Source organism: Buceros rhinoceros, unplaced genomic scaffold, assembly GCF_000710305.1.
Source record: "Buceros rhinoceros silvestris isolate BGI_N320 unplaced genomic scaffold, ASM71030v1 scaffold8235, whole genome shotgun sequence".
Classification (NCBI taxonomy): Eukaryota; Metazoa; Chordata; class Aves; order Bucerotiformes; family Bucerotidae; genus Buceros; species Buceros rhinoceros.
Genome location: NW_010412218.1, coordinates 3,622 through 16,631, shown reverse-complemented (window position 1 = coordinate 16,631; position 13,010 = coordinate 3,622). Strand labels below are relative to the sequence as shown.

General features: G+C 38.0%; 1 protein-coding gene across 1 annotated transcript; it reads left to right on the top strand.

Moving 5' to 3' along the window:
* Window positions 1-906: 906 nt before the first annotated feature.
* On the top strand, window positions 907-12,728 carry FAM134B (family with sequence similarity 134, member B). The gene is made up of 7 exons (XM_010136299.1): window positions 907-948; window positions 2,569-2,724; window positions 4,436-4,520; window positions 5,860-5,997; window positions 7,971-8,035; window positions 9,173-9,299; window positions 12,192-12,728. Exons 1-7 carry the CDS (start codon window positions 907-909, stop codon window positions 12,701-12,703), a joined length of 1,125 nt encoding a protein of 374 aa, XP_010134601.1. The 3' UTR covers window positions 12,704-12,728.
* The last annotated feature ends 282 nt before the right edge of the window (window positions 12,729-13,010 follow it).

The following is a 13,010-nucleotide window of genomic DNA, read 5'->3' as shown; positions in this document are numbered from 1 at the left end:
ATTAAATATTATATAATTATATGTATTTATAATGTAAGGCTTATCAAAGCTGCTGCCTAATTTGGGCCACGTGACCCTTTTAATGACTGTCCCTTCAGAGTTATGTTAGTGTATCTTTCCTGCTGCCAGCTGAGAGATGACTTCTGTTTTAGTGCAGGATCAATATGTAACTCCAGCCCTACAAAGAGAAGCAAGTCAGGAGGTTATATTTTTAGGAAAAACCTATATATCTCTTGCAGTTCGGTGATTGTACATGTAACTTTCAGATACATAATTTCCGGAATTCAAACCCATTTTCCTTCAACCATTATCTCCTTAGGCTGTGTTAAGTAAACAGTTGCTCTTGGTAGGAAGACCTGCAGTGCAGTTCTTGGTGCAAGTGATGTGTGAATTCATGACCATATAAAAATATTACTGTACACAATTGCTTTGTAGACTGAAAAAGTAAAAATGAGGGAGCAAATTTTTTTAAGCACTTCTAAAAAAACCAAGTTTTGGTTTGTGTATTCCTGCAAGTTTGTGAACTAATTCTAAGGGATCTTCAAAATATTTATGAGGAAAAATCAGCCGATTTCAGTAGGGTTCAATTTGCTACATAGGGATCTACTTCTGTTCTGAAAAATGTTAGCTATTAAGCAAATTAAAAAGCAGTGCTCTAATTTTAAGTAGACACCATTACACCTGTCACTTATGGGAACAAAACTTCAGACTAACACCTGAGCCAGGAGCCTCACTAGCCTGTGGGCGTGAGGGCTGCTCTAGGTGTGTATCGGTATTGCCAGTGGCTCACAAAAATACAAACATATGTTAAAAAACATTAAAATCTTTATGGCTTTCCTTATATCAGGAAATGAGAGACATTAAAGAGAGACAATCCTAAAACATAATGGCACCTTATTGGTAAGAATGAAAATTAAATTCATAGCTAATAATAGGCAGTACGGCAAGGTAGGTTATGCATGTGTCCTCAAGCGGAGAAGGCAGACAAAAGCAAACTACTTACCCAACTGTCAGCTGAGAAGAGTCCAAATGCTCATGATGGCTTGTAATTTTTACAGTATGTGCCAGAAGAAATGAGTAAACGTTCTGTTGTTGAACGGATATTGATGTGAAAGCTTGTAATCATTACGGGTATTTTTATAAGTGATGGTAGATAAATATTTTTTTTTAAGTCTTGTGTTTACTGCAAAAAAAAAAGTAATTTTATATTTTGTTATTCCTAATATTAAAGCAAGTGTTTAAATGTTGCTCTTGAACATCAAGTTCATACAGGGTAAAGTTTGAACAGCAAAAATCTCATCAGTCACTTACTGATGCTTACCAAAGTAAAAGTTGTCCCAGGGAACTACCAGAGGCCATTGCATTCTGAGTAACATGAAGCACTGCCAACAGGACCTCGTGGTGTTTTAGTAGCTAAATAACACAGTAATTATTTGGAAATGGGAGCTGGCAGTTTGATCTGCCAGTCTGTGAGTGTCCTTATTGCTGCACACCGACCCTTGTGCAATCCTTTTTTTCATAATGTAGTTCTTGATTTATCCTGTGATTTGACCCACCTATGACAAAATGTTTTTTCACTCTTAATGCAGTGATGCATTGGACATTTAATGGAGCATGTATCCAGGTAAAGTGGCTGTGGGATTGTTTATGACTTACTTGCACTCGCTGGGATCACGGCTGTGTGTACTGAGCAGTGAACTATGTGAAAGATGGCTTTGTAAAAACTGATGCAGGATTTACTTCAGAGTCTCAGTATTTGTGTGGTGGCACATCCATACGGCGTACCAGTTTGATCTGACATTGACTGACCTGTGTATATCTTTCTTTTCATTTGTTGTTTACAAATCTTTGTTGCAGATATTTTGTCTACTCCAAAAAGCTATATGATGCGATCATTTAAACTGGATATTGTCTAAACCGAACAGCCCCCGATTAGATACCTATGCTTTCTCATGTTTTTCAGCAAATTCTTCAGTACAGGGGGTTTTTTATTATTATTATTTTATTAAAAGGACTGAACAGTCATACGCTAAGCTTTAGAAAAGAGTCTTTTCAATATAATAGAAAAATAAAAATTCAGTAAAGACATTAGTATAAACATCAAGACTGCAAGAGCAATTTTTTCCTTTAAGTTGGATACTAATCTCTCATGGATCATCACAGTTTGCAGAACAAGACAAAAAACTGAAAAGAAAAAACACGAGAATTATATGTATGAAATTAATATGTATGGCCATCCTGTGGCAATGAAAAGGACTGTGGTATATTTCTTTTAAGTAAAAATAAGAAGAAACAAGTTTGGGATTTGGTTGCTTTATTTGGATGGCAACTGTGCTTTGAATTCAGTGTTTTCATATGAAGAGTAATTTCTTCCATAATTGCTTGTATGGACTTGAGAATTACTACTACTGAGCAGACTTTTTTTGATTAAAAAAGATCAAATTAGCCCAATATGAAATATGTGGACACAAGCACAGGTTTCAGTAGCATAGCAGCAGCCATTGCGTTGCTGGAGGCTGTAGCTTTACAACATGATGTTTTCAACTTTCATATGAGCTATAACCAAAGTTGTTGGGTTTGTTGTTTGTCTTACTCAGCTGGAAAGTCATCAGTTCCAGGCAAGACTACAGACCCAGAATAAATCAGTGCATTTCAGAAGCACTGATGAATTTATTTGTATTTCTGCAAGAAATGTCTCACTTCAAGGAGCAAAACCCTGGCAAGGTAAGCACTCCCAAGTCAGATTAAGTTCAATATTGTTTAATTAAAAGGTGAGAGAGATTTAAAAAAAAAAAGCCAACCATGCAAGCAAAAAAAGAAAAAAACATTTAGTCATGAGTTGCTGCTAACTTTGATACACTCATCATGAGTTTCTGCTGACTTTTTGCTGTGGAGAACACAGGTTGGTTTTCAGTGGAATTTAGCAATATAGTCCTGCCCCTTATAGCTGCTGGAACCTCACCAGTCATACCATGGAAAGGAAATATAAATTAAATCTCAATTTAATGAGAACTTGAAAAAGCAGAAGAAGTATATGGTTCCTAAACATACACTTTTTTTTTCAAATAACTGTAGTTTTCAGGAATAGCTGCACAAGTGTTACTTACAGAATGGAATTCCTCGTAATTTATTGTGATAATTTTTCTTCTATACAAATGTAGTTTTTACTGGAAAATCTGAATTTGAGAACCCAGTTCATGAAGAAGCAAACCAGAGTAAGGTTTCTTGTCCAAAAAAAAATCATAAATAATGCAGAAGTGTATCCTGGCAATAGCAGATTTTACTTTTATATTTGTATTGCTAAATACATTTAAAAGTTGACTCGGAGCATTTTTTTCCTCTTTTGATCTCAATTAACTTTGCCACAAAATTTTTCATGAAAACAGGCACTTGAGAATTAACAAATCTCAAATATTTGGTGTTTAGTCTGAAAATACAGACAAACAACAGGATGAAATACATTTCAAAGATGAATAAATTATACAAAAAGCAGTAATATGTTTAGGATAATAAAGTTATTTTTAAAAGAAGTAGGTGTATATTGAGGTAAGGAAATGCAGTAACATTGTACACAATCCCATGGTTTTGTCATGTCGTGGCATGACACAGTAACTGTATGTTAAGATACTGATTTACAAAAGCTAACTTCGACAGCGTGTTTTCGTTTCTTTTTCCTGACCTCATTCTATAATCCATGTCATTATTTTACTGCTATAATTACAAGCAGATTAGACACTGATGCTGTGCGCAAAACATTGAATTAACCATATTATTGCGATTCAACACCAAAAGAAAATGGGTTCTTTCTGTAAACTTTAAACTGATCAGTTCTGTACTCAGCATTGTGCAGCTGTGAAAGATGCACTATATATGTCTCAGTCACAGCAGAAGCCAAATACGAGTTTTATATTGAAAATTCCCTTAGTCTTGTCATTAATAGGGACACTAGAGTAGCCAACAAGCACAAAGAGAATGCTTGCCAGGATATGAGAGAAAGCAGTTCCGTGAAAACAGAGAGGGAGAGAACGTAGGAAGATGATTTGCTTTTTGTAAGTGTGCAGCGAGTATGGTAATAGTGTAGTTACTGATGCGGGGTTTTGTCCTCAATATCAACGGTTTAGCCTTTTTTGGCGTAATGCAGGTGAAGTACTTTCTAGTAATTTTAGCAATAACCACAAGCTTGTTAAACCTTTACAGTAAATGAGTAACAGTAGCATATTTTTATAATAGAAGAGGGGGTACATCCTCATTAGCTAAAATGAACTGTTTGATGCTCATTTGCATCAGAATAGTTAAAAGTATTTCCTAATTAAAAAAAAATTGAGTTTCCACTGCATTCTAAATTTTATTTAGCACGCAACATTTTTCTTCTGCAAAATGATCTAAATATTTAAACAGTGTAAGTGTTAATGACCAATTTTAATGTTTTTGCCAGTTTTGCCTACTAGTCTGCAGTGTATGCACATTTTTCACTGTCTTGGGAAGTTACATTCCTGGAGTAGTCCTCTCCTATGTCCTGTGTAAGTAGATCCTCTTTTATCATCATGATTTATGTACGTGGTTCATTCATTATTTGGTCTCTGTAGGGAGTATTTATTTATTTGTGTGTTTCTACTGACACACATGTGCGAGTTTACAGATGACACCAAGCTGAGTGGTGTGGTTGACACACCAGAGGGATGGGATGCCATCCAGAGAGTCCTGGATAGGCTTGAGAAGTGGGCACGTGTGAACCTGATGAGGTTTAACAAGGCCAAGGGCAAAGTCCTGCACCTGGGTCAGGGCAATCCCCAATACCTATACCGATTGGGTGAAGAATTGATTGAGAGCAGCCCTGGAGAGAAGGGACTTGGGATCGCTAGTAGATGAAAAGCTGGACAGGAGCCAGCAATGTGCACTCACATCCAGGAAAGCCAATTGTATCCTGGGCTGCATCAAAAGCACCGTGGCCAGCGGGTTTAGGGAAGTGATTCTGCCCCTCTACTCTGCTCTGGTGAGACCCCACCTGCAGTACTGCATTTAGCTCTGGAGTCCTCAGCAGAAGAAGGGCGTGAACCTGTTGGAGAGGGTCCAGAGAAGGGCCACAAACATGATCAGAGGTTGGAGCACCTCTCCTGTGAGGGAAGGCTGAGAGAGTTGGGGTTGTTCAGCCTGGAGAAGAGAAGGTTCCAGGGAGACCTTATTGCGGCTTTCATTACTTATAAGAAAGATGGGGACAAACTCTTTAGTAGGACCTGTTGCTACAGGACAAGGGAACAGGTTGCCCAGAGAGGTAGTAGGAGCCCCATCACTGGAAACGTTCCAGGACAGGCTGGATGAGTTGGATGGGGCTCTGAGCAACCTGATCTAGTTGAAGATGTTGCTGCTCATTGCAAGGGACCCTTAAAGGTCCCTTTCAACCCAAAGCATTCTGTGATTCTATGAAATACATACACATACATACATGTAGGTTCTGACAAGTGCTTTTTATCATATGGAAGACAGTTCACAGGTTTTTTTCAGCATGTTGATTCTGGCACAATGTTGCATGTTTCTCAGGTAGAGATACTGAAATCAGAGTAAATCAAAATAATGATACGTGTTGTAGTGATTATAAATTGTGCCTTACTGGAAGTAAAAAAAGGTGTCAGTTGATACCAGTACAGTGGTGTTTTCTGCGACAAGTAGGAGTGGCTCCTAGAAACTGGATTTGACATTGTTTTTCTGACATGGGTATTTCACAGGGCATGTTAATGTAAAACTAACAGTATTATGTAAAATCAGTAGTTATGCAAGTGCATTGTTTAAGCTTTATTGAGTAACTTCCTATAAAGCAATATTTCAATACAGTTTTTCTCTCTGTCTTCATTTTTATCACAGTATTGTGTGCCTTTTTATGTCCCTTCCTTAAGTGCAATGAATTTGGACAGAGAGTGTGCAACAAAATTAAGACTGTTCTGATGAAACTAGATTTTGGAGTAGTGGAATACATCAACCAGAAGAAAAAAGAGAGATCTGGTGAGTAATTAAGTATAGTCTCAATTAATGTATTTCTATATGCAAAGAAAATTTTACTCACCTTACAGACAGTTTGGTTTGTCCTGTGAACCCAATTATAAAGGTATTTCTTGCTTTGAACTTGCCACCTTTTGGCTTTATAAGGAGTGACAACGTATGTCAGAACGTATGTCTGGGTATGGTAAAAAAAATATTATTTCATGGAAGGAAACAAGGCAAGACTGTTGATTCTCTTCATACTTGATTAGATGTACTGCTTGTAAGTTTTCAGAAAAAAATACTCACTGTAAGTATGCAATGATTATCTCTCTTTACATATGCAAACTTATCCAGGAGAGAGACTCACTCAAGAGCACAAAAATGAGTACAGAACAGAACTGTCGGTAAGAGACTGAACTCTGTTCCAGTATTTAAATCCACCTTGTTTTCACTTCCAACAGCAACAAGAATTTGTTTTCTTCCCCAAATACTCAATTAACATTTAAGAATTGCAGTAGGAAAGTAGCTACAAATTAATCAAAGTTTTATTTAGAAAAGGGATAAATCAGTTTAAAACAAAATCTCACTATCTCAGCTGAAATCTTTATAAATTGGAAGCATTTACATTTTAAGTAATAAAAGCTGTATCAAGAAAAACATGTATGTGAACGATGTTCCCTTCAGTTAGCTTTTTGTGTGTGCTACAGTTTCGTGCTCACATTACTTGCAGGAGGCCTGTCCTTTTAGTTAGTGTTAGAGCAGTAGATTTCATAACCACTTTAAAACATGCAGTTCTCATGGCCGTTCATCATACAGTGTGCTGTTCCTAGACACAATGAGGGGAACCATTTGCCTTTTCCCCTTCGCTTACGTATAATGCAGTAGTTGTTGGAAATAAGAATCACAGAATCATCTGGTTGGAAGAGACCTTAAAGATCATCGAGTCCAACCGTTACCCCTGTACTGCCAGGGTCCCTACACCGTGTCCCTCAGCACCAAATCCACATGGTTTTTAAACACCTCCAGGGATGGGGACTCCACCACCTCCCTGGGCAGCCTGTTCCAATGCTTCATAACCCTCTCTGTAAAGAAATTTTTCCTGATATCCAACCTAAACCTCCCCTGCATGGAAGATTCTCTTTCATGTATAATTCTACCTTATTCTACTTATAAGTGAAACTGGCAGAGAGAGAGAGTTCAGACTATTCATAAATTTCATAAGCCAGCACTAGGAAAATGGTTGAAGTTAGAATTGTTCTTTCCGGTCTCTGGCCCTCCAGTTCAATTTAACCCAGACAAGTTGCCTACCTTGCTTATCACATGGGTTCACAAACCCTCGTACTGGCACAAGAGAGGAAATAGCACGTTGCAAAAATAGGCAATCAAAAATAATATGGCTGTGTTTTTCAGCTTATATTCATTTAAAATATTCCTGAGGCTATTCCCAGACAGAGAGAACAGGTGAAATTTGTGTTTCTGTTCATCCGTGAGTAGCAACATTCTACCACACTTCAGAGGATGCTTTGTGTCCGTATTTGCACATTCATGTGAATGCAGGATAGCTGTGAGCAAGGAGGCGTTTTGTGAATTAGGATTACACGCAATTGTCCAGAAAGTTGCATATTCTTGTGTAAGAGCAGTGTGCTGGGGTGACTAGACTGCCTGGTACCCCTGTGTGTTGTACCAGCAGCAAGGTTTGAAAAACGGATTGATATTGCCAAGGCAGATAACATTGTGGTGAACCACAGAGACTTCTGAAGGGAAGTACAGATAAATCTGTTGGAATGTATTTCATTGCAGCACTAAGTTTTGATAACTATCTAGCCTCTCAGTCAGCCTTGTTTCCCTCTCCTTGGTAGCACATGACGTAAATGATGCCCTGTCTCAACAGCTCAAAGTTTACTGTGCTATGCAAGCCGTGTGACAGAGAGCACGCACTGAACCTGGAAGTCCATTGTCATGAGTAGGATAAAAAATATTTTTTTTTCTTTCAGAAACAGCAAAAACAAAACCCACAGAAGATGACAGTGAATTAGACATATCAGCTCTGTGTCCTAAGGTGACTTATTTTCAGTCAGCCCTATCTTGCTTTTAAAATCTATATAGATAATGGAGAGTATCTAGGCTACTGTCTCTGTTCTTCTGTGGAAGACTTTAACCTGCCCAGGAGGCTGTGTTCCTGAACTAAGCAGTATGTTTTAAAAGTGATTCATAGACTCCGTCTTTAGGCTTATACTAATTAACCTACTGTATTTGTACCTTCTGACCTTCAAGGTGATGGTTTCTTTGGCCTGCTAAACTAAGAATGTTTATTTTGTATTGGCTGTAGAATGATTAAAACTAGAAATTCACAGCAAAGGCAGCTATTTTTATTTGCAACAGTGAAATTGCAGTTCATTTTTATGAATTAAAATATAAAAGGGAAAAGTTTGTAGAAAACCTACATAATTTGTTATATACTTCCGTAATCACTTGTCTGATCATTTTTAATTATAGTGTAAATCAGTATATTATCTACAAATATCTTTCTACCTATGTATAAGAACAATATCTCTTTCTATCTTAATATTCTAAATAATTGTATGGCAAAGTATTTTCTATTATAATCAGTGCACTGGTCTATATATATAAAAAAATCATATTTACAGGAATTCTTATGCAGTGTTTGATCAGTAGACTATAGAGCCAGACAATGACAGCGATCGCTTTGGAGGTGTTTTTGTATTCTGAAAAGAAAAAAAAAAATCCTATGGGATAAAAATTTGTAGCTGACATAACTGAATACTGTTGGATAAATTTGTAAAGGATAATGATTTTTTTATTTAGCTAGGTTGTGACTGTCTTATAGATAATGGGCTTTTTTGATCTAAGTCTATGCATTTCTTTACAGTTAAGCCTATTTTGTATCTGCAGGCTCATTCTGCTTTAATTACAATAGGACGTTACTTTCAGAATGAATAACTGGAATTCTCTGAGCTTCTTTAGTACAGCTTTCAGTTATTACAAAGAGGGATGCTTCACTTCTAAGTATTGGATGCTCTTATTTTCATATTTCTACAATTAAAGCTTAAATAGGAGCAAGTTTGTATTGTTACGACATGCAAGATGCTTCTTTTCCAGTATCTAAACATTTGCTTCCTGTAGTGTGCATTTTGCGAGTATAAGAATACCAAGTATGGGACTTCTTTATGTGTAGGTTAGTCCTGCAGTTGTTGCCAAAGAGCTGTCAGTGTCTGACACAGATGTATCGGAAGTGTCTTGGACCGATAATGGGACCTTTAACTTATCCGAGGGGTATTCTCCACAGACAGACACATCTGATGGTATGTAATGGCTTCAGCTATTTCATCGATGAATTGCAGTCATGTAAGTTACCTGAAAATTATTAGAGAATTTGAGGACAGAATTTGTTTGGGTTTGTTTGTGTTCTTTTTTTCCCCTCCAATGAATTTAAAATTAATTCTAGTGGTTTATATAATTTTGAATCCATCTTGTGTAAGAACTGTCTTGATCTGAAAAATAATAAAGTACATCAATAAAGTAAGTGTCTAAATAAATCAGTGGTGGGTAAAACCAACGCATGCAGTAAGTGCCAGATTTAACTCTCTCATCTGCCAAACCTTTCAAGCAAGTAGACCTTTTCAGTTAGTATCAATGCTTTTGTGGGTAAGATATACAAATAAAAGCTGAGGAAGAAAATGTGCGTATTCTTAACTGCTCATCAGGCAATTAAAGAAAGAATGATTAAGTTTTCTTTCTAGAACACTAATGAAACCAGCCAGCAATAAGCCTAAATCAGATGTGAAGACTAGGACTAGGAAAAGATTCTGAAGCACTTGCCTTGATCTTGACCAGTACTTTCAGTTCTTACTTTTTACAGACCAAGCTTTCAGTTAGCACTTGGTCTGAATAAAGATTAAGGACAACAGTAGCTTGGTGCAATCTTATCTGTGGAATTGCTGCTCTGCTCATCTTGCATTTCTCCTTTTCTAGGGAAAGTTCACTCTAAATGACAAGCAGAGTGGTATTACTTAATGACATTATACAGGCCAAATTAATAATTTGTAAATAGACAGCATTGTACACTCACAATCATAAATGGGAGTGAGCCATAGCGGTTCATCTGTCCTCTTATTCAAAGCAGGTTCAACTTCATAAAGTTGCTCAGGGCTGTGACTACTTGAATTTTGAGCATCTCCAGTAATAGAGATTCAGCAACCTCCTCGGACAGCCTTCAAAAATCATGATAAGAAAGACTTTTCTTGCAGTGAATTGAAATTTCCCATATTCCAGCTTATGTCAATGTACTTTCATCCTTCCACTGTGCACCTTTAAGAAGAGTCAGGCTGCATCTTCTCTATACCTTCCCATTAGGTAGTTGAAGACAACTATGTGATCTTCTCTGCCTTCTCTTCAGGACAAACAAAGCCCATTCTCTCAGCATCTCCTCCTATCTCCTGTTCTCCAGCCCCCAATAATCACGCTGGCCCTCCAGGTCTCACTCCAGTCTTTGATTGTGTGGCTTGTATTGGAGAAGTCAAAACTGGACAAAATATTCCAAATGTGTGCTCTCAAGTGCTGAATAGAGGGGGGAAGTCCCTTGCATTGACTTTTCTGAGTTTGTTCTTGCTAGTACAGCTCAGTATGTGGTTGGCCTTCCTTGCTGCAAGGGCATACCACTGATGTGCTGTCCACAGGTCTTTTTCTTGAAAGCTGCTTTCTGTCTCATTGCCCTCAGCCTGTACTGCTGCACATTATTCCATCCCAGATGCAGGACTTCACACCTGCTTTTGTTGAATTTCATGATGTTCCTTTTCAGCCTGTTCATTTCTCCAGCCTGTTGAGGTCCCTCTGAGGGTGCCCTGCCCACAAGACTATCAAAGACACCTGTCCCACAGAAGTTCCTTTCTGCCCATGAACTTGCTGAGAGTGCATTCCATCCTGTCATCCAAGTCATTATAAAAACATTGGAGAGGGTTAGTTTCAGTACCTTTGAGACACCACTAATAACTGGCCACCAGTTGTTTCTTGTGTCAGTGATCACAGCCCTTTTGACTCTGGCAGTCAGTCCAATTTTCCACTCACATCACAGTTCACTCTCCCAGTTCACTCACAGGTTTGGCTCTAAGGATAATGTGGGACACGCTGTTAAAGGCCTTGCTAAGTGAAAAATAAGCATCATCCACTCTTCTCCTCTACGGAGCACTCAACAAATGGGACGCACACACAAGTGCAAGACCAGGTGAGATGCATCCGAGGATTGGCTAATCTCCCGTCAAAGCTCTGTGCATTTGAGCCACCACTCTGCACAACAGCACAACCCTTCCTGGGTTTTTTCCATTCCTAAAGACAACAGAGAAAATGAAATTCGAGGCATTTTTAGGATTCGTTTCCTTAGCCCTTACGAATGCTCCTATTGCTTGTTTTCATAGGAAGTAAGTTCGAACTGATTATTTTTTTACCTTCTCATTCAAATACTAGATCAATGCCCTTATGCTCATTTTGGCCTCTTCCACAGGCCATGTACTGTACAGTATGTTTTACACATTTGTATCAACAAATACTGTGCCATTAATGTAGTCATTAAAATACAGTATTTTGTTTTCATTCTGCTTTTTATCCTCTTAAAAGAACACGAAACAATCCTAGTAATCTGTAGATTTTCCACTTCCTACTTAATAGAACCATGGTCCAAGAAAGAAAAAAGTTCTACATTAAGTCTCTCCTTTGGTTTTATATTTTTATTTAAACACATAAACATTCCTTTTTTTATTCTAAAAGTGTATTAGAAGCTCGTAATACATTCAGTCATGCTTACGTATTTGTAATTTATATATATTGTGAAGAAAAGGAGTTGAGAATCCAGCGGTCTGTCACATTATAAATTTACGTGGTTGGTATATTTAGAACTGGCTGTGCTAAAGATTTGCCTGGGTTGTTTCATATACAGCTAGATACCATTTTAAAAAGATATTTTCCTCAAATAACTTTCTGAGTTAGGTTGATCTGTGGTACGAGATTTATGACCTGAAAACCATTTTATTGTAGATGCCACACAAAGCTCCTCTGCTTTGAGATTGCAGAAGACTGCTAGGCTATGGATCAGTAAACGTACTCAAAGGAACACTTACTAACTGCATTTTTACATTTGGCTGCTTCTGTGGGAGGCCTTTCATGAATGCTAACGCTGTTTCCTTCTGTTAACCCTGAAACAGATTTTGACCGACATAGTGATCATGAAGAAGCTTTTGCTAGAGATCTTTCAGAATTTCCTTCTTTAGAAAATGGTGCCGGAACGAACGATGACGATGACTCGAGCATCGGTATGCCCGTCCAGCAAAAACAAAAAAAGGAACAGCCGTATTTCAAGGTGGATCACGCTTCCAGGCAGAGTAAAGAGAGACCATCCACTGCAGGGCTCTCCTTGCCTTTGACCAGTGACCAAACCTTTAATTTAATGAGTGGAATTGCTGGAGATGTCATCGCTGCTGCGATGTCTGCTGCCATCAAAGACCAGCTGCAGGCCGCACAGCAAGCTCCCTCACATGCAGTGCCCAGTTTGAGTGAGGAGACAGACACAGAGGAAGCTGATGATTTTGAACTGCTTGACCAGTCGGAGCTTGAGCAGATTGAGAAAGAATTGGGACTTTCACAAGGCCAAGAAGCAGAATCCCAGGAAAAGAAAAAATCTTCAGGCTTCCTTTCAAATCTGCTTGGAAGTCATTAACCTGGAAATTGCAGCTGGTAACATAGAAGAAATCAAACACACACACAAAAAAATCAAATGCAAAAAAAAAAACGAAAAGGAAAATTCTAAGCTATAAGCTTTAACTATCCCTTTAGATGTGTTGTAATAATTTCCCTTACGCAGAGTGAATTAACTGGAAAAATACCAGCTGATACCGATAGTTTAATGTTTCTGGTAGTTATACCTCAATGTAATAGCATGGAAATGAATTATCTATCCACTGTTTGGTTGCACATGAGTGTTGGAGGTCAGTTGTTCAAAAGAGTTGGGGGAGAGGGGTTTTTTT

Bases quoted from the DNA above. Each gene is read 5' to 3' on its own strand.
- FAM134B (XM_010136299.1), top strand. From the start codon at position 907: ATGAAAATTAAATTCATAGCTAATAATAGGCAGTACGGCAAG. The intron at 2,725-4,435 runs GTAAGCACTCCC...TGTTTTTGCCAG, and splicing joins AGGAGCAAAACCCTGGCAAG to TTTTGCCTACTAGTCTGCAG. The intron at 9,300-12,191 runs GTATGTAATGGC...ACCCTGAAACAG, and splicing joins ACAGACAGACACATCTGATG to ATTTTGACCGACATAGTGAT.